This window comes from Raphanus sativus, chromosome 9, assembly GCF_000801105.2.
Source record: "Raphanus sativus cultivar WK10039 chromosome 9, ASM80110v3, whole genome shotgun sequence".
Taxonomy (NCBI): Eukaryota; Viridiplantae; Streptophyta; class Magnoliopsida; order Brassicales; family Brassicaceae; genus Raphanus; species Raphanus sativus.
In genome coordinates, this window is record NC_079519.1 from 28,690,134 (window position 1) to 28,711,355 (window position 21,222).

General features: G+C 32.0%; 2 protein-coding genes across 2 annotated transcripts; one reads left to right on the forward strand and one right to left on the reverse strand.

Annotated features, from left to right (window-relative positions):
• Positions 1-7,678: 7,678 nt before the first annotated feature.
• LOC108828356 (SPX domain-containing membrane protein At1g63010) lies at positions 7,679-12,262 on the forward strand. Its single transcript, XM_056994591.1, has 11 exons — positions 7,679-7,779; positions 7,859-8,314; positions 9,164-9,304; positions 9,408-9,528; positions 9,607-9,918; positions 9,998-10,557; positions 10,627-10,943; positions 11,020-11,183; positions 11,256-11,446; positions 11,513-11,646; positions 11,733-12,262. Exons 3-11 carry the CDS (start codon positions 9,252-9,254, stop codon positions 11,969-11,971), a joined length of 2,091 nt encoding a protein of 696 aa, XP_056850571.1. The 5' UTR covers positions 7,679-7,779; positions 7,859-8,314; positions 9,164-9,251; the 3' UTR covers positions 11,972-12,262.
• Positions 12,263-17,910: 5,648 nt separating this feature from the next.
• On the reverse strand, positions 17,911-19,757 carry LOC108828721 (bifunctional dTDP-4-dehydrorhamnose 3,5-epimerase/dTDP-4-dehydrorhamnose reductase). Its single transcript, XM_018602481.2, has 2 exons — positions 19,232-19,757; positions 17,911-18,587 (listed from the first exon to the last, which is right to left on the reverse strand). Exons 1-2 carry the CDS (start codon positions 19,667-19,669, stop codon positions 18,132-18,134), a joined length of 894 nt encoding a protein of 297 aa, XP_018457983.1. The 5' UTR covers positions 19,670-19,757; the 3' UTR covers positions 17,911-18,131.
• Between the last annotated feature and the right edge of the window lie 1,465 nt (positions 19,758-21,222).

The following is a 21,222-nucleotide window of genomic DNA, read 5'->3' on the forward strand; positions in this document are numbered from 1 at the left end:
GCAATTTTTGTCACGAAATTCCCCTGGTACTTTTAATTGTTCAATCTATACCAAATGGATATTTTGATTTTGAAGCATTGGCCCCTTTCGTTTTGTTTACGCTATGTACACAAAAATTTCATTGAGATCATGTGTATATGACACTGTACACAACATTTTCACTATCCACATGTACAATGATTCACATATACATATCCAGACAATATTTACATGTACATACTATAAAAAAAATTCACCAAAACCATATGTTATATTTTTGGCCAAAACCACAAATCTTATTTTGCAGCTTAACAATAACTCAATTTTGTGCAAAAAATTAAAATGTTTATTTTAGCTCAATTTAAAAATATTTCTTCCATTCCTGATTTTTATATATTAAGAATACATGTACATAATTTTAAAAGGTATTATCTGTATACATTATATTATGTACACATGTGTTTTACTATCCAAATGTACACAAATTTATATGTACACTAACTAACTTGTACAATAATACAAGGACACCAGATATTATTGAATTTCTAAGGCTATCACATTATTATCAAAGCTAGTTGAACGGACTATGAAATGTTTATTTGTTGTTGTGTACAGAATATTCATAGGTGTGTGTATAACCATAGTGCTTATCTAATTTCTCACATAGTTTGCAAGTTCTTCTCCTTCATTAACTCATATACTCTGCAATCACCAACCTTTCTTTATCATTAAAATTTCACAAACTTGGGAGAACTATTTTCTAACTCATATCCTTGGGAGCTCCTGTGTGGTCTCAGCTATTGGTTCTGCAGATGCTTTTGTGCTGCTGAGGAACCAGAGGAGACACTTCCATTCTGGTTGGTTGGAGCATGGCTCTGGAGCATTTGACCAGCTGATTGCTGTTGCTGCTTCTGTGGCTGAGAAAAAAAAGGCTGGATCATTTGGGAGGAATAGAACGAACCATTAAAAAATGGTATTGGCTGCTGCCCAGGAGCTCCTCTATAAGCAGGTGGTGCACCAACATGTGCTGGGACTGGAAATGGATAGCCATTGTTCTGCAAGATGGCCATGTATTGCGTTCCATTGCCCGGCATGCCTGGATAACTGAAAGTCATTGTTGGAGCCCGCTGATGCAGAACCACTCATTGAGGTTGCATTAACTGTCGCACCAGAAGATGTGTTGCCACTATTCGAAGGTCTGACAGATACGGCAGCTATTGTAGCAGCTCCATGAGGCTGTTGGCCCACGGGGAAAATGAATGTAGGACCATGCTATGATAAAAGAAACAAAAGAAATACAATCAGCTTTGTAAGAAAGAAGACAAAAACCTGATATGAGAAACATGCTTAGATGGACGACAAAAACAAACTAACCATTGCACCGGGAGGCAGAGCTTGTTGGAGCAAGTATTTGATTTCTCTGACTTGTATCTAAGCTTTTAGAAGTAGATTGGGAGTTTTCATCAGGAATAGGGTTGGAACTTCTTCCCAAAACAGTCCCCTGTAACAAGATCAAAACTTTGTAACAAGTTAAAACTATTTTCTAAAAATAATAATCAATATTTCAGAGGCCAATCAAAAGCCTAATCGCCTTTTTCTTTTGGTCACCACCGTGAATAAGCAATTCCTGATCAACAACCCTAACCTTCTCACTTCTCTAGGTCGCCGCTGTGAAGAAGTAAGGCCATGAGCCTCGCGACAATTAATTGCGATGGAGAGAACTCGGAGACGGCGATTTTGGAGCTTCTCGGCGGTGGCCACAGCAGAGCACAATCAAGGTGAGAGGAGATCAGTGGTTGTCGGTGGTGGTCGGAATCGAGCTCAGCCGTGGGTTGAAGTGAGCAGATGGTCACAATTCAACAGCGGGCGTGGCAACTTTGTGGTCTCATATGCTCTTTATTTTTTTGAACTCTAATTTTACCTCTGGATAATAAAATCACAGAAGGAACCGGTGATGATGATGATAGAAAACAATTGTTCTATTTTACAAAAAAAAAGAAAATTGTGTAAGGAAGAGGAATAACGATGTGATTAGGTTAAGAAAGAAAACTGATCTGTGGTCACATAATTATCTTTATATTTTAGTTAGTTTTTTTAGAGATAATGTGAAAAGGGTAGTATTGAGTTTTCTCATGGTGTGAATAAGAGAGAAGATGTGAAAAGAGTAGATAAAGTGTTCTAGTAGCGTAAAGTGATCTAGGATGATATTATAAACATAGAAAGTGACTCTTGATGTAAATTTCTCCAGGAAGAGAAAAAATTATTAGAGACACGTCGTGAAACCACAATGACACTAGATGCTAAAGGGTTTTATTTTGTACTCTACCATAAGAAAACCTTAGCAAATCAAAAGACAAGTTTTGTGTCAGTGAGTGTGCTGATCAAGCGACCAATGGAAAGTGTACAGGTAACGCAGCAGCTATTAGAGCTGCCAGCATGATTATTGCTGGGCTCTTCTTAATTTTAATTAAAAAAATAAGAACCATCTCTTCACAATAATCATAGCCAAAATTCACTAAGCATCTAACTAATATAATAGTGTTTGTTCAAAGTAGAAAATAAATTTAGAAACTAATCTGATTTTGCCAATTCCAATAGTGAGATACTAGTTAACTATCTCATCTCTTGTATTTCATTTTTAATGTTACTTAATTAACTCCATTGTATCATTTTGTAATATTAATATTTGATTTAACCTATACATACATATGAATCTTGTTAGAATGGTAATTTTATTTTATGATTTACAAGAAAAAATAAAAACAATATTAATAACATATAAATGATTATGATAGTTTTTAAAATGTGGATGTATTTAATTTTAATGAATTAATTATATAGCCAATAAAAATATATATGGGATTTCTGTTAATATATATATATATTATATATATATATGTAATTTTTACCCCCAAGCTTTTCTGTTAACTTGAAAAAGCCCGGTAATTTTACATAATCACGAAAACTCAGTTTTGCTAAAGAATGTGGTGATTAATGACAATTAGTGAAAGTATATTTCGGTCAAGTGGTTTGAATAAAAAAATGTATTGTTGTTATTACAGTTACATGATAATATAATGATCATGTAAGTATATTGGTTTTATTATTTTAGTGGATTTTGAAATACATTTGGATTTAGAAATTTTGATAAATCTATTGATTTTTAAATCAAACAAATATATTTAGAATCAAATATACAGATTTCAAAATCAAAATAAGTGGATTATTATAAATCAGTCAAATGGATTTGCAATAAGTTCAGATTTGTGACAATATATAATTATTACTTTTAACTACAAAATGTGTTTCATCATGCTTTTAGTTTGGATTTTAAGTGTTTGTACTGTGTAATTTTTCTTAATATGTAATAGATATTATATATAAATTATGAAGGACACATACGATAGAAAGTGGAAATTATTAAATTGTAAAATTGGATAATTGGAAAATTTTAAATTAGAAACTTTCAAAATTTCAAATGGGATCAAGCAAATGTATGTTGAACATTGTGGTTTTAAGTCAAACGTGTTTATGTCAAATTTTCTCTTTATATATATATATATATATATATATATATATATATATTCACGTAGCAAGAATCTCATATCTTTGTTAAATAGTGTGATTGTTTATAATTAATTATTAGTAGAACATGTTCAATACATATGACTTGGAGAGAAAAGACACTGGGAATATCAATAATACAAATCTATCGAAATATCAAGACTGAACTCAATATTTGCGCCTTTGTATTTTTAACTTAAAAACACTTATAAATCCACTCAAATCTAATTTTAAATCAAATCCTTAATCAAATCATTATTATTGAATAACACATGATTTTAAAATCTATTTTTAAATCTAAGAACCAATAACAATGAATTTGAAAATAGTTTTTAAAATCATAGAACCAATAACAATGAATTTGAATACAGATTTTAAATCATATAACCAATAACACTAGATTTTAGTTGTATTTTAAAATTCCCTGAAATATACAAAACAATAACGTCCTCTTATTAACTTGAAAAAGCTTTAAACAAAAAAACTTGAAAAAACTCTTGTAGTTTTAGATAATCCTTAATAGTTTCCTTTTGGTAAACAAAATGACAATTATAGATCATGTAACTCTAACAATCGATACATTAGTAGTTTTTCCATTAAAACTGTCTTAAACATTTTAACATTTAGACTAAAAAAACTGTCTTAAACATATGCATTTAAAAGAAATTTTCCAAATATTCTGATAAATATTATATATTATAGTTTTAAATAATAATATTATCAAAACTTATGATTTATTTCAAAATCATGAAACATAACAAATCAGCAAAGTCGTTTTCTATAAAAACAATATAGATTAGTGTATCTATATTATTATTTTATTTATTTATTTATGTTTTATGGTGGCATGCAGAAATCTGACACCATGCAAACTCGTATACATTTTATTATAATATTTTTGGTATGGTTGAGCAAAAATAACCGAACCCGAAAAATCCGAACCGAAACCGATCCGATAAAAACGAATCCGAAGTGATCGAACCCGACATAAATACCGAATGGATCTTGTTTTATGGTATTTTGGGTTATGGGTATTATCCGAACCGAACCCGAATTTAAATGGATATCCGATAGAACCCGAAACATTCAAAACCCTCGAAAAATCTTGTACCAAACATGATTTCAATTCCTGATATGTATCCAAATACATCTAGATATATGAAATATCGAAAATATTATCTATTATATAAAAGTTGATGGTTTTATAAATGAAAGTTTATGGTTGAAGATTGCGGTTGAAGTTTGAAGTTTTTATATTTTGGTTTTGTGTTCATTGAATAATGCTTCTCATTTCATGAGAAATCAATTTTCGTTTTATGTTTTCATTTATTTGGTTTTATTTCTATCTATAGATATATTTACTTTTTCGTTTAATTTTGAATGATCAAGTTTGATGTTTCTTTTTTATTTTGAATCAATCTTACATATGTTTTAGTTACATTTATACAAATAAAATATTTTAAAATAAAAAAAAAAACTGATTTTACTATGTCTTGAAGATTGAAGTTTGAAAATTTGTAGTTGAAGGTTGAAGTTGGTGCTTGCAGTTGAAACTTGAAGTTTTATTTAAGTTTTTGGTTTTTGATTTTATTGAATAATATGTTTTTCATTTGATTTTGGTTTTGACTTTAGCTTTTTTTGAATTCTCTTATTTGTTTTATTTTATTTATATCAATAAAGATGTTTGGCTTTCTTTTAAATTTGCATCGTTTATAGTTGTTTTCTTTGGTCAGTGACAAATTGATGCTTTTACTTATTTACTTGTATTGCAAGTTACAATTTTTAGATTTGTATTGGTTACATTTAGTATAAACATATACTCAAGAACCGAAAGTCCGTTTGAAACTAAACCCGATAGTATTTCGGGTTTATACAATATCAAAATAATTTACCACCCCGACCCGAATCGAAGAGCACCCGAACCGATCCCGAACCAAAGTTTTAAAATTATCCGAATGGGACTGGTTTTCGGTAACCATGAAAACCCGAAACGATTAAAATAGAACCGGCACCCGAATGATCCCCGGTTGCCCAGCCCTAATTTTTGGTACGATGGTTGATCAAGTGAGTTAGTACAAGAATTTTTTTCTAGAAGTTTGTAGAATTTACAATCTAAATTATGTATAATATTACTTCCTCTGTTTCAATTTAATTTGTCGTTGTAGGAAAAAAATTTCGCTTCAAAATAAATGTCGTTTTAGAGCTTTAATACAAAATTTATTAAAAAAAAGTTTTATTTTATTTTTCTATTGATTGAAATGTGGTTATATGTATAGGTAATTGTGTTTTTATCTTGGAAATATACAAAATCATATATTTTTTAATCTGTGTGCATAAACTTAAAACGACAATTAAAATAAAACGGAAAGAGTATTGATATATGAGTTTTTTTGCACAAAAAAGTTCTGCCACCTAATTATTAAATATTCCAACTCCAACTAAAATTGTGTCGCTTTCTTTTTCTCTCCTTACTTTATACTAATGCAAGTTGAATATGAGCACGTATGAGCCCACGACATGTTCTTTACAATACTAATGAAATGACCACAAATTGAAACCGACACATTTACACATACAACTTTCATTTATTACACGAATAAAAGAGTAAGGGAAGTTATATAATCCCTCTGTTTTTAAATAATACATGTTTTGAGATTTTCATACTTTTTAATAAAACATATTAAAATTTACTTATTAGTGCATAGTTTTTTGTTATTTTATATTCTTCTATATTTCTAAACCAATAAAATTTCAAAAAATGCAATTAATGTTTTTTGAGATTCACAATTATTCATAATTAGTTGACAAAAATTACATTGAAAATATAAAAAATACATTTTTTTTAAACAAAAAAAAATTCCTAAAACATACATCTTTAAAAAACAGAGGGAGTATTGTTTTCCAAAAATAGAAAATAAGAAACAGTTTTGGATTATACGCTTAATCAGATCATGTAATTCTGTAACGTCAAGAGAATATCAAAACAACGATACATTAGTAGTTTTACCCATAGAAGGCCTCTAAACATATATATTTCATTTTTATCCCAAACTTTTCTGTTAATTTGAAAAAACCTCTGTATTTCTAAATAATCATGAAAACTTTCTTTTGGTACTTAACATTTAGACCAAAAAAACTTGCTTTTGGTAAAGAACATGAAAATTAGTTTAGATAATAGTGTAATTTTATAACGACAAGAATATCAGAACATCTATATATTAGTAGTTTTATCTAAGGTTCTAAAAATCGGTTTAGACGGCGTCTAAATACTCGCTTATGAGATAACCCGGTCATATCTGAAACGATTTAAAAAAAAAATCTGATTTAAATCAATTTATATGACTATAATTGGCTTAAATTGTTTTAATCAATTAAAATCTATTTAAATTTATCTAAATTAGTTTGCCTATGTTAAATTAACCAATAGTGTTGTTACAAATCTACAAATTTGTCTAATTTATTTTGTTTTGTAGATCTTATTTTGATAATTCATCATAATAATTTTAAAATTAACTTCAAAACTAAAATATGTCATGTAAATATAGAATATATACAATAAATCAATAATTTGCTAACACCTAAGTCTCGTCTATACTCCAAATAATCCGCCTAATCAGTAGTTATCTATAAAGCTTCTAATTAATGTCTAGCAATTTTTAGAACATTGGTTTTACCCATAGAAAGCATTCCTTAAATATATGTATTCATTTTTACCCCAAACTTTTCTGTTAACTTTAAAAAGCTCCAGTAGTTCTAAATAATCATGAAAAGCTTTCTTTTGGTTTTGGTAAAGAACGTGACAAGTAATTTAGGTAATAAGGTAATTCTATAACGACAAGAGAATATCAGTAGAGAAAAGATATATAATATATTAGTAGAATTTTTCATAGAAGACCCTCTTAAACATATGTATTTTGTTTTTACCCTAAACTTTGCTACTAACTTGAAAAACCCCTGTAGTTTTACATAACCATGAAAAGCCCCCTTTTGGTGAAGAACGTGACAATTAATGACTTTCGGCGGCCATGTCGTAATGATTGGGGGAAGATTGGGCCCCGTAAATGCAAATAGATGATTTTTTTTTTTTTTTTTTTTTTTTTGGAACTCACAAATAGATGATCACATTATTACTTTCATATTACAGATTCTGTGACTCTCTTTTGTTCTTATCATCACCGACTACTCCTCCCGTGTATATCATCTTCTGAGTCTTATAAAAACGAAACCCTTTTCTTGGTATTTGATTAACCTCAGATCTTATCGTCGATTAAACTCATAAAGTAATGAACTTTTGATTCAGTTTCGTTGTTTTCAGGTGTATTACGTTGATGGGTCATCTAAAGCTCGAAACTTTAATCGAATTTTCCTAGGGCTTTTGAATTTTTACGTCTTGCTGAGGTGAAAATTGAAAAAAAGTAGAGAGAATCTATGGTTAGTGTGACTCCATGTTAGAAAAAGTTTAAAATCTTTTGGCGTTTTTCATATGTCTACAATGTGTGGAATTTTAAACCAAGTTGGCTAGCTACATATCATTGTCTCCACTAACTTCTATTTATATTTATTTATTTTATATATAGAACAATTTATTAGTAATGTGTAGTAGGCCTTCATGCTGAGCTCGTGTGTTCTGATCCATTTGTACACTATCTTTTTTAATCTATTTTTAGAGATTTAAATCTGTAGAAGATCTCAAGGAAGGTGTATCAGCTTTTTGTATTAAAGAAGAAACCAGGAGGAGAAAGAGGACAGATACATGTAAAAGAAAAACGTTGTGAGTTTATTGATTTTAATATATATTTATATAAAGCATGATCTCTCTGCTTTGGCTGGCATACTTGTTAGAAGAACAAAGCTTGCGAAGTGAAAATGCAAGAGTTTTAATTTATACATAAGCTGACTTTTTGCGGATTTTGTGTTGTGAATAAAGCATAAATAATCTTTTGAGTTTTTTGATTGTTTCTTCACGTTTCTTGATTTGATTTGGTAATTTATTGTACTAAGTGGTTTGTACGTGATAGTATCATCTGAGCACATGGCTTGTAGAGATCGCCAGCCATTTGTAGTCGCTGACTTTCTTTATATTGTATGTTTTAAAAAGAGTGTTGTTTGGAAAGTTTCTTGTCCTGAGTTCTATATTGTGCTTGAGCACTAATCAAACGCTCAGCAATTCACAACCCATTTTGAGGGTTTATTCCCTTTAGATGCTTTAGAAGAACTGTTCTTCTTCCTTGAAATCTTTCTTTAATTTCCTAACACAGGTTTTTCTGTTAATCCCCTGAACCTTCTCTGTAGCTATGTCTCTTTGCGACTGTCTTATTATAAAATCTGTAGAATGTGAAATCGTTTGTGTTATGATAGTGTTTTCATTAGCTCCATTGAGTGAGGCTTTTTGTTGTGGATTGGTTGATTGAAATCTCAATGCAACTTTTTAACACAGAGCTTTGAATGTGTCACAAATTTTCTTGGAATTGTTCTTTTCTCTCCTTTCCACTTCTGGAATGATATTGACTTTTGGATAAATATTATTTATGTATTTGTATTAAATTCATTTTCCGTATGCCACAAAACCCATTCTCAGTTTGCTTCATCAAGTTGACAAAAATGCAAAATCTTTATATAGGTGATATCAAGGGTGTGCTAACTCACACACACATTCTCCTCAGGCTCTTATCAAAACTCTGTTCTCTGCCTTAAAGCGATAGAAGAAGATGGTGGCTTTTGGGAAGTATCTGCAGCGAAAACAAACCGAAGAATGGAGAGGGTATGCACTCTGCACACATGCCTTATGACATCTTTGGTTTTATGTTCTCATATCATCTGTTTTTTTTGTTTTGCTAAATGACGTTTTGATGATTCCCTTGCAGCTATTACATCAATTACAAGTTGATGAAGCAGAAAGTGAAGCAATACGCTGAGCAAATAAGTGGCGGATCTCAACATCCTCGCCATGTTCTCAAAGATTTCTCAAGGATGCTTGATACTCAAGTATATTAATTGTCAAGATTATATTGTTTGTTTATTAGATGAAACGTTTAAGAAACTGATTCATCAATCATCTTGCAGATTGAGAAAACAGTCCTGTTCATGTTGGAACAACAAGGGTTGCTTGCAGGGAGATTGTCCACACTAAGGGAAACGCATGACGCTGTACTTGAGCAGCCTGACATATCAAAGATCGTGGAGCTACGTGAATCATACAGAGACGTTGGAAGAGATCTTCTACAGCTTCTCAAATTCGTTGAGTTGAACGCCATTGGTCTCCGCAAGATCCTCAAGAAGTTTGACAAACGTTTTGGCTATAGATTCGCCGACTACTACGTCAAAACCCGTGCTAATCATCCTTACTCACAGCTTCAACAAGTGTTCAAGCACGTGGTAAACAAATCTTTCTCTTTCACTGGTTTCATGATCTATATGAATCTTTAAATGTTGTTCTTTTTGTTGTAATCTATAGGGTGTAGGAGCTGTTGTTGGAGCCATTTCTCGCAACCTTCATGAGCTTCAAGAAAACGAAGGAAGTTTCTATTCGATCTACGACCAACCTGTTCTCCCCCTTCAGGATCCAGTGGTTGATGCAATCAAGACAGCAGTGGACAAGTTAACAAACTCCACGAGCTTCCTCAACTTCTTGGCGCAGCATGCTCTCATCATGCAAGATGATCTGCAGACTCCTTCAGAGGACACCATCGATGAACGGACTTACCATTTTAACTCCTTACTCCTTAACTTGGGAAACACGTTCTTGTATATGATCAACACTTACATCATCGTCCCTACGGCAGATGACTATTCAATGAGCCTTGGAGCTGCAGCTACTGTCTGTGGTGTTGTCATTGGATCTATGGCCGTGGCTCAAGTCTTCTCGTCGGTTTATTTCAGCGCTTGGTCCAACAAGTCTTACTTCAAACCTCTTGTGTTTAGTAGCGTTGCTCTCTTTATAGGGAACTTAATGTATGCGTTGGCTTATGATGCCAACTCCATTGCTCTTCTCTTACTAGGCCGTGTCTGTTGTGGGTAAGTCCAAAAGCTTCAACCGCTTTTGAAACGTTAAGAAGAGGAAACTAACCCTTTTTAAATGTGCAGACTGGGGTCAGCAAGAGCTGTGAACAGGAGATACATCAGTGACTGTGTGCCATTAAGAATCAGAATGCAGGCATCAGCAGGTTTTGTGAGTGCTAGTGCTCTTGGAATGGCTTGTGGTCCTGCACTCGCCGGTTTGCTCCAAATCAAATTCAAGTTCTACAAGCTGACGTTTAACCAGTCTACTTTGCCTGGTTGGGTCATGGCTGTGGCTTGGCTGTTCTATTTGGTCTGGCTGTGCATTTCATTCAAAGAGCCGTTGCGTGATACAGAGGAAGCAGAGGAGCAACAAAGAAGCAACCGGAATGAAACAACTTCAAGTAATCTCTCTACCATTTCTGGAAGTAAAAACTGTTTATTTAACGAGTACTGATTGGATTCTTGAATGATATGCAGTGACAGACAGAGTGGAGGAAGGTATTAGGAAGCCATTGTTGATTACTTCAGGGATCTTGCCTGATGAAGAGGATTGCGATGAAAGTGAAGAATCTCTAGAAGAATCTCGCAGACCTGCAAACTCTTTCGCTGATGCGTATCGTCTTCTTACTCCATCTGTCAAGGTACCTTAAAATCAGACTTGATCCTAGATTACAAGAATTCTAGGAATGTTGGAACTGATGTGGTGGTCACAGGTTCAACTGTTGATCTACTTCATGCTCAAATACGCAATGGAGATATTACTGTCGGAATCTAGCGTCGTTACTTCATACTATTTTGGTTGGACAACAAGCTCTGTTGCCATCTTCTTGGCGTGCCTTGGCCTCACGGTGCTACCTATCAACATTCTTGTGGGAAGTTACATCAGTAACATGTTTGAAGACAGGTAAAAAATCTTGAAATTTTAGATGCTTCTTGGTTACTGCATGCATATAATGGTGTTTTATTGCAGGCAAATCCTTTTGACATCTGAGATCATTGTCTTTGTTGGGATCCTCTTCAGTTTTAACTTGTTTGTTCCTTACACTGTACCGCAATACGTGATCTCTGGTCTAGTAATGTTCGTTGCTGCTGAAGTACTTGAAGGTATATAATAAAGTAAACAAAACTCTGTATTTCTTTAGAAACCAATTACTGTTACTAAACAGCTTTTGTGCGTTTTGTCTGTATAGGTGTGAATCTGTCGTTGTTGTCACGGGTAATGTCATCAAGGCTTTCAAAAGGAACTTACAACGGTGGATTGCTGTCCACGGAAGCTGGAACGTTGGCTAGGGTTGTGGCGGATGCAACTATAACATTGGGAGGATACTTGGGAAGAAACCATCTGTTGAATGCAACTCTTCTACCATCACTTGTCATCTGCATTGGCTCCATTGTTGCTACTTGTTGTACTTATAACTCTCTCTATTGATATATGTTAAAGAGGTTTTTGCTACCAATTTTACATAATAGAATTTAAAAAAAAATTGGAACTGTGTGTGTGATCCTCTCTTTGTTTGATTTTTTTTTGTCACCAAGGTTCCTCCTTATTCCAATGGTTGCATATGTGCTTATTTATATCACGGCGAAGTCTTCCATGTGTTAGAACTTACAAACCTTGTTCCTGTTTTTACAAACCTTGTTCCTGTTTTTGTGAGCTTTTTGATTGAGTTATGTATTACAATATTATGTTTTCCGTTCCATAATAAATGTCATTATAACATTTTTTGCTTGTTACACAAAAAGTATCACTTTACCATTCTAATACAAATTATACTTATTTTTCAGTTGAAAATTAATTGTAAACTGCATTGATTTCGTAAATAATTTTATTTATCTCAAATACTATTGATCAGAAAAGTGTAATTAATAACAATTTACATATATTTCTATCACTTTTTAATCTGTGTGAAAAATGTCAAAATGACACATATTTATAAACGGATGGAATATTTTTTTTTCCTAATACTTCAACTCTTAAGAAATTTTTTTTTTTGAACACTAAAATAAATTTGTTATATCAACATTTTCTTGCAAGAGATTTGTTATATACACTTAGAGCCGGTCGCGAGATTTATTAAATTAGGGGTTAGAAATCAGTTTGTAGGGTTTTGTTGTTGCTGGTTGTTATTGATTTTTGTACTTCATGGCTTTGTTTGTTGACAAAAATTGATTTATGTTTGATCCAATGGATTTCTTTTTATTTTGTGCGGTTTCTATGAGCAGTTTAACTATCTAGTAGTAGTAGATTGGATTTTAAATTCACTTTTAAACAGACTTTCACTACATTGTCAACGATATTAACATTTAATTTCTAGAAGAAAAAAAAAAACTTGCAATTGTATAACGGAAAACAACGTTCTCATAACGTAGGAAAACATAATATTCCATTTATTTTCTGTCTGTGAATTTAGACTATAAAGTAAGAAGATAATTATTCGAATTAATTTATTTTTAATTCAGGAAATAATTTATTTTGGACTGGAAAGCTATTCTTGTTCATTTAAAGTAACCATGCACAACTAAAGAATATCCAACGGCATATGCTACTGGTCTTTATATACACATGTATTCATGATAATTTTATTACTTAATTTACAAAACAACTGAAAAGTATGGAAATCAATCTTGATTTCTAATTGTACCAAACGACCAATGTTTCCTTTTACATTTTTTTCTTTTGGTTTAATTGATCTGAAACAAACTATAAGCTTTATAACAAAAAAAATCGAATTAGAAAGTTAAACCAGAATATATAAATATATATATATATATATATATATATATATATATATAATTAAATTTATTTTAATTTTCTAAATTGAAGTATATATACGAACAAAGCACGATCAAATTGAATTCAACCAAATTACAAACGCATTGACTAAAAGTAAAACAAACCTTTTAAAATATATATCTAATTAAAACAAATTTTGTAGAACCTGGTCCGAAACCAAAACTGTAATAAACATAATCGAATAATTAAATGTCGAAACCTGGCCAAATTAAAACCACCACCTAGTAGTTAATTCATTTCAATACGAAATTCGAAGTAGTTTTCAAAATTTGTCACATTTCATATTCTTTTTTTATTCTCACCTCATTTATTCTGATAAAAAGCTGCAAAACAGAATTCCATTATTCCAGCATGATAAAGCACATAGTAGAAAAAATCTGATATTCCTTGTCGAGAATTCATGATTTTTATGCTCACACACGCGCACACACACATATATAAACACGACTTCATGGATTTATAGAAATGAAGATGAACATATAAGCTCACTAGTTCCAGGGCTTCTCTCTATTGGCAGGTCCCTTATTTTCACACACATACACAAACACACACACACACACATATATATATATATATATATTCATGTTATTAGCAGATTTTCACATATATACACACCCACACAAACATATATTCCTGTTATATCAGAAAGTCAAAATGATCTGCCAAAGGAGAGTTGCCCTGCAACTAGTTTTAGCTTAGATATACACTGATGAGAAAGGAAACCTAAGGTATACTCTTTTTTTCGAACATATAATACTTGCAATATTTTTTTGTCAATCCATTTCGATAGAACAAAGTGTGTTGATCAGTTAGTGTACAGTTTTGTATTAGAACAAACTCGCAATTTATTGACAAGTACCATATCTTTTAACATGATCTAATTCATTATTTATCGATCACTGCATTCTTTTTCTTTTTGTCTCATATTATGAAACTGAGAGACTAAGTGTATACATAGACATAAATGAAATTTTGATTTTTAATTATCACTAGAACTGACATGGTATATAAATTACCAAATGATGCTAAAACAACATCGTAATTATTATTTAGGTTTATATAACAAAGCTTAGATATTTTTTCTGTTTTGTTGTATTATTCATATTATTCATATCTATTGTGCAAGTTCTTGTATGATTGGAGAATGTGATGTGTTGGGACATGTGGGTCTTCTTTCATTTTTTTAGCTGAATAGTATGTAAAGATTATTACCTTGACTGAAGATGGGTTAGTTAATATTTTTTGTTGTTAGTATACCTCATTTGGTTGTTGTTTGTTTTTTTATTATAAAAAGTTGTTGTCAATTTGATATTTGTCATTTTGATTAGTAACCTCTACATGAGCTACCATTGTAAATTGTAATGCGCATACAAAAGAAAACTGAAGCACAAGAGAGGCTTAGTTACCTGCAAGATCTAAAACAAAGCTTCCTGATAGTTTATTATTTCATTTTTCTCTCCGAAAATTAGTAGCTAGTTAAAATGATTTAACAATATGATTTTTTTGTAGCTTTGTGTTCTTTGTTAAATCAGATACATTAATTTGCAGAGATATATTATACACTAAAGGACTACATAAAAAAAAAAGATAAAAGCTCAAATGGAAGGTTTTTAAGACTTTGGATCTCATGCCAATAGGCCATCTGATCCAGAAACCTTGATTATCAATATTTTACCTTTTTTCTTTCTGAAAGTTATTTTGTAGAACTATATGATTTGTTATTCGATATGTTATTTCGATGAGACATTATGATCCAATTACAAAATGAAAGGAAGATGGTTGAATCCACATGAAAATTTTATAAAAGAAAATGGAAGATATGCAGGCTGTTGTGCTTTTAGCTTTAATTTTAGAGTCCTTTTTTTCTTTATTCTGATTTTTTTTTTCAGTTTGAGAATTTCAGTGAGTTTGACTAGCATATGATGCGTCTTGCTTTCTTTTGTCTCCTCTATAACTCCCATAGTCAAGATCAATTTCAAATAAGAAAAGAAAGGTTTCATATGTAAGAAACTTGGTCAATTTGCTGAATGCTGGAATCAAGTAAACGCCCCCAAAGTGCACGATCAACCTACAACGAACAAAAGGGAAAACTAAGGGAAGATGTTGTTGAATTGATTTTGGGATGTATTGCAAAAGATCAAGACTCTCATATTGATACAATGATACATTAAAACACATTATCTTCTTCTTTTATTGTTCACACACACATAAACTTACAAGATAAAAGCAGTACAACCTTTCCTCCATACTTTGTGTAGGTTTTATTCTCAAGTGGATTAAATAGTTCTTCCTTTCAATTTGTGTATGAATTTTGGATCATCATATCTCATCACTCTTTGATCTGTTTCATGTCATTCCACGTTTGTATATTTCAGTTCTCCGAACTGTATTGTTTACAGTATTTGAAACGGAGTAAGGAGGAGTGATGAGACATGGGGATCCCATTTCCAAAATTGAAAAGAAGAATTCTTGAAATAACTTGAATAAAATAGCTACGAGAGAAAATAGAAGAAAAGATATGGAGCTAAATGTTGTCATGACTTTTCTTGTCAACTGGGTGCTTATGTATAACTATAACGTGAGGCACAAAAATATCATTAAATAACGTGAGGCACAAAATTGCTCTTGTTCTGTTCTCCGCTTAACTTACTCTCGGGGTGGGGGTACCTTATTACAAGTTATTTTACTTTTTTCTTGCCCGCACAAAAATGATTCTAGCTTTTAGTGAGAAATTAGTGGATAAATATTTTTGTTTTCTTTCATCTTTATTTTAGATAACTACAAGAGCAAGACTAATAAGATACGAAAATATTAGATAATTAGAAAACAACAAAATGAAGAAAATACATAAGAAATACAGAATTTTTGCTAGTCTCTTACAGTATCGAACTAGCTGTTTGGAAGATGGTGAGGCATAAAGAATAAGCCAGAAGATATCATAGTACGTCATAAAATGTTAAGAAATACAACCAACAACGAAACAAGTTGGGACAATGTATATATACCTCGTCCCTCTTTGCTGCTTTAGCTTCCTTAATCCACAACAAAAACCGTGTAATTAAGTTGGTAAAAAAATCTGCTTCTTCCATCAAGTCTCTTGAATTCTTTTCCAAGTTTCAAAAATAATATCTATTAATCGTTCTTGATCTTGAAATGCTATTGCTAGCCGAGAAAGCGAGTGGTGATCCTCTTTCTTTTTTAAAAAAAAAAAATTTTTTGATCAAGCAAGTGGTGATCCTCTCATACGATGGACTGTCTAACAAAGCTTTATATTTAACATTAATAAAAAAAATTAACGGTTGCTTAAGATTAGCCCCGATTATTATATGGTTCGGGTAGAATCCAATCGATTTCAGGTTTTTGAGTAAATAAATTTTGTACCTACTAATTTCGATTAGGTTTTGGATCGGATATCATCGATTCTAGATACCCGTTTAATATATGAATCATATATACATTGACAAATTGAAAAAAAAATTACATGTAAATCGAAATAGTCCAATGGTGATGTATTAGGGGTTGACTGGTTTTCCCGCTACCACCCGCAAACGCAGCTTTTGCGGTTGGTAGCGGTTGACAGCGTTTCAAAACAATCATACAAACCGCTACAAATCGCTTTAAACCGCTCCGAACCTCTTAAAATCAAAAGCTGGTTCCAGCTAGCGTTTGCGGTTGCGGGCGGTTGTGTTTGGATAAAAAATATTAAACTATTTTTTTCTAAATATTTTAAAATTTAATATTTAAAATTAAAAAGGAAATATTATAAATAAAAACATATACACATTTTATATATTAATTTAAATTCACAAACAATATAGTATTTTTTATAAAAACTTTAAAGTAGCTATTCATCATAATTTTTAAAATTTAATATACATACATATATAAAGATATACACATATAAAAAAGAAATAAAACATTCTTTAAAAGTTTGAATATAAATCTTCATAAAAATATATTAAAAATATAACTTTCAACTACTTAAAAATTAAAAAAATAAACTTAATATTATTATTAATAATATTATATTAACAATTATTATATTTTATCACAATATTTTATTTTTTATATTTTTATAATGTTATAATATGTTTATATTGATAATTTATTATTAAACCGCTACAATGTCTCATAATCAACCAGTCACAAACATCCCGCAAACGCAACAATTTTTAAACGTTATTCCAGTCATACAAAACGCCATATAACGCTTGAAACCGCAACCACCCGCACCCGCAAACTCTCGCACCCGCAACCGCAACCGCTGCGTTTGAACCAGTCAGGCCCTAAGTAATAACTAATAACCCATTCACTAAAATATCAATTTTATAAATATTTAAGTGGTCCAGTGGTAATGTAATAGCCCATTCACCTATCTAAATAGACACCAAATCACTAAAATATAAATTTTATAAATATTTTAATATCAAAATGCTATATATATTTACAATATTTCTCTTCTATTAGAAAATACATAGAAAGGTCTATTTTGGCTGTGGTTAAGACGCCCAGGGCTATTAACGTTGATTGATTAACAAAGCTAATATAATTATTTTAACTTAAAGGATAAGGAAAATGCAAATGATACATTTTTATTTGTAACAAAAAGGTTTATTTAAACAATACAACAACATTGGATGAAGGAAACAAGAAAATACAAAAAAACACAACAATTTCTTTAGGCCATCATAAACACTAAAATTTATAAAAACCCCCAACAACTTTGTTTTGGTTTGATATTTGTTTTTAGTGTTTAGGACCGTTACCTTAACAAAGAACACACTTTGGCAGCATCTTAAGCTTTAACTCCAGTCTTCTTGTTTGGCTCAAACACAAACTTGATCAGAGATTCTTTGATAGACAACATCTCAGGGAACTCAGTCTTCAACTTAGTGGCATCGAGCTCGTTGTTACTCCTTGGAGCCACAATCACTTTAGCTTGTTCCTCCAACGTGAAGTTCTTCCAGGTGAAGCTCGGGTCAATGTACTCTCTGTACATCTCCAAGATCTCGTTGTGGCTCACGACACCCGGGTTTGTGAAGTTGTAGATCCCGGTTAAGTTCCTCTTTGCCATCTCGATGGATATCGGAAGGAGCTCGTCGAGGATGGTCATGGAGTTTGGGATGTCAACGACTTTCTCGTACCGAGCAATCTTGGTGATGAAGTTTCTTGGGTTTGATAGATCAGAAGAGATGGGCATCCGCACTCTTAGCGTGCATACGTTTTCATAGTTCTTGAGAAGCTCCTCCACCTATCATTGCATTTGAAGAACTTAGCTATGATGATGATTATAATCTCAGAGCATATAAAACGTTGAACCAATCTACATTTTTTTCTGAAAAAAACTAATTCAAGATATAAGATCTATGCAATCAAGCGTACTAGAACTGAGTTAACAATAGAATAAATAAAGAATCGGATCAAATCTGAAGAAATGAATAATATAGGGATTAAAAATGTGAATAGGAAAAAACTGAAGAAACTCTCACGAATCTAAAACATTGAACTAATCTACATTCTATCTGAACTAATTCAAGATCTAAGACTTAAGCAAACACAGCTTTACTAGAACCGGATCAGTAATTTTTTGGATCAAAGAGTAAATACATAAAGAATAAGACAAATCTGAAATAATTCCATAGTTAAGGGACTGCAAATGTAAATAACGAAACTCTCACGAATCTGGAACATTGCGCTAACACACACCTACGAACATTGCACTAACACACACCTACATTTCATCTTATAGCAATTGTGGGCCTAACTGCACATTTTAAAACTTATTCGATCACACGAATTGGATCGTAATTAGCTAAAATAAAGACACAGATCCAATCTGGAAACTTTCTTAAATAAAGGGATCGAAAAATGCAATATCAAAGAAAAAACTCTCACCATAGCTTTGGTCTTGGAGTAGAAAGACCCGGTGAAGTTAGGGGTATCCTCCTCCTTGAATCCGACACCCGACCCGAGAGTATGACCCGCATCGTACTCGAATATACAACCGGTGGCGTAGTTGATCAGAACGAGTCCTTTCTCTCTGCAAATGTCGGCGAGAGTCAATGTCCCGGCGACGTTCGTGCGGATGGTCTCGACCTTGTGGGACTCGCACCAGTCGACGTTGGGACGTCCGGTGACTCCGGCGGCGTTGAACACGTGGCTAGGCTTCACGGTCTCGATGTCGGAGACGATGGATTGACGGTCTTGGAGCCGACCGGATCCGTAAGTGTAGGAGATTCCCTGGGACTCGCAGAGCTTGCCGAGTAGTCCGCCGATCCATCCGGTTCGGCCGTAGATTAGGAAGTTGAAGGATGCGTTTGCCTCAGCGCCCATTTTTGTCGGTGATCGGAGATTTTGTCGGAGGGGAGAAGGGAGAGAGAAAGAGAGATTGGATCTTGAGGTGTAAGAGAAGAAATGGTTTTGTGTTCGGTAATGTTCTTTTTATCCTGTGTTCGGGAGAAAACATATTTTGTTTTACAGCCCTAGATTTTATTTGTTTTACATTTACAACCCCAGTAGATTAATGATTTCCAAACTATTTAGTTTCTAAGATTTTAAATTAATAAGTTAACGTTGACAAATACAAATTTAACAAGAGGAAAATAATCATATAGCATGGTTATTTTTTATTGAAAGTTAATTACATAAAATATCACTAATCAGCAATTAATATTCCTTTTTCGATATTGTTCACCACTTCCTCTTCTACATTTGCACAAAGAAACATTTTTGGGCTCGTATTTATTTTTGGTGGTGCTGACAAAAAAATGTGTAAGTGTGTTATTTTCACTTTTCTGGTAAATATGAGGGCGTAGAGATAATTTTCAAGATCGTCAGGTAGTGTGTTTAAATTTAAAATTATTATTCGTAGAAGTTGATTTATTTTTAGAATAATGTATTATTGTTATGTCCCTGATTTTAGACAGATCTGTGAGGTCGGTGGGACGTGAGAAAATTGTTAACACAAAGGAGATTCCACTTCATTGGAGATCTGGATTTCAAATATTAAAATGTCCACTATAATCTTATTTAATATTTTGTGGAAATAAACTAATCATCTCGTTTAACTTTCTTAAGTAGTAATACATTTAAGTGTCCAAATCGTTTGATTTGCTTGAACAAATTGCTAACTAGGTAATATATTTCGTCAATGAATTGGCAACCATTGATTAATAGTACTATTTGAGAAATTATAGAAAACTTTTCAATTACAGAAAATAATACCATATCTGGTCTTAGCTTACTGATACGACATAATATATAAATCCACCTTATATGGTATTAACTTTTCTATAATTGAAAGTGTATATAAATATTTATTGTAATTGATTTGACACGGAAACACCTAAATCTATGGAATACGTACAGCTAATTAGTTAGTTATTAGGACAAGAGATTGCATAAGTATTGATATGATCACTATATTAACAGGGGGTTCATATTTTGGTTTGGTTTCCTTTTCCCTAAACCATACATGTATTATGTATATAAACTCTCCTTGTACAGATTATTTCGGTTAATGAGAAATGTTCATCTTTCTTATTATGTTTATATCAATACATTATGAAATCTCTTATCCTATATTAGTATAACTATTTGTCAACAATTAATTAGTATCAATCATGGGAGTCTGAGACTTGGGAAATGTACATACAATTGGGCTAGCTCATGAGCTAGGTATACTTCTATATATAAACAGATCGGGTCTTCTGTCTGAATCGTAGTGGACAAGTGATGGCACTCATTTAATGCTGTTGCTAAGATCCGAAATTAGCATGTGACCTCTTTTAAAACACGAAAGAAATATGTGTACAACGGTCATTTTAATAAAGTCATTATAATATTAACAATGATCGAGTGCACATGAGTCTGCAAACTAAAGTATG

What these genes read in the sequence shown, in the direction of transcription:
- LOC108828721 (XM_018602481.2), bottom strand. Translation starts at nt 19,669, where the DNA reads ATGGGCGCTGAGGCAAACGCATCCTTCAACTTCCTAATCTACGGCCGA. An exon ending in ACTCCAAGACCAAAGCTATG is followed by an intron (nt 18,588 to 19,231) that starts GTGAGAGTTTTT and finishes ATGCAATGATAG; the next exon opens with GTGGAGGAGCTTCTCAAGAA.
- LOC108828356 (XM_056994591.1), top strand. Translation starts at nt 9,252, where the DNA reads ATGGTGGCTTTTGGGAAGTATCTGCAGCGAAAACAAACCGAAGAATGG. An exon ending in CAAACCGAAGAATGGAGAGG is followed by an intron (nt 9,305 to 9,407) that starts GTATGCACTCTG and finishes ATTCCCTTGCAG; the next exon opens with CTATTACATCAATTACAAGT. An exon ending in TTCTTACTCCATCTGTCAAG is followed by an intron (nt 11,184 to 11,255) that starts GTACCTTAAAAT and finishes TGGTGGTCACAG; the next exon opens with GTTCAACTGTTGATCTACTT.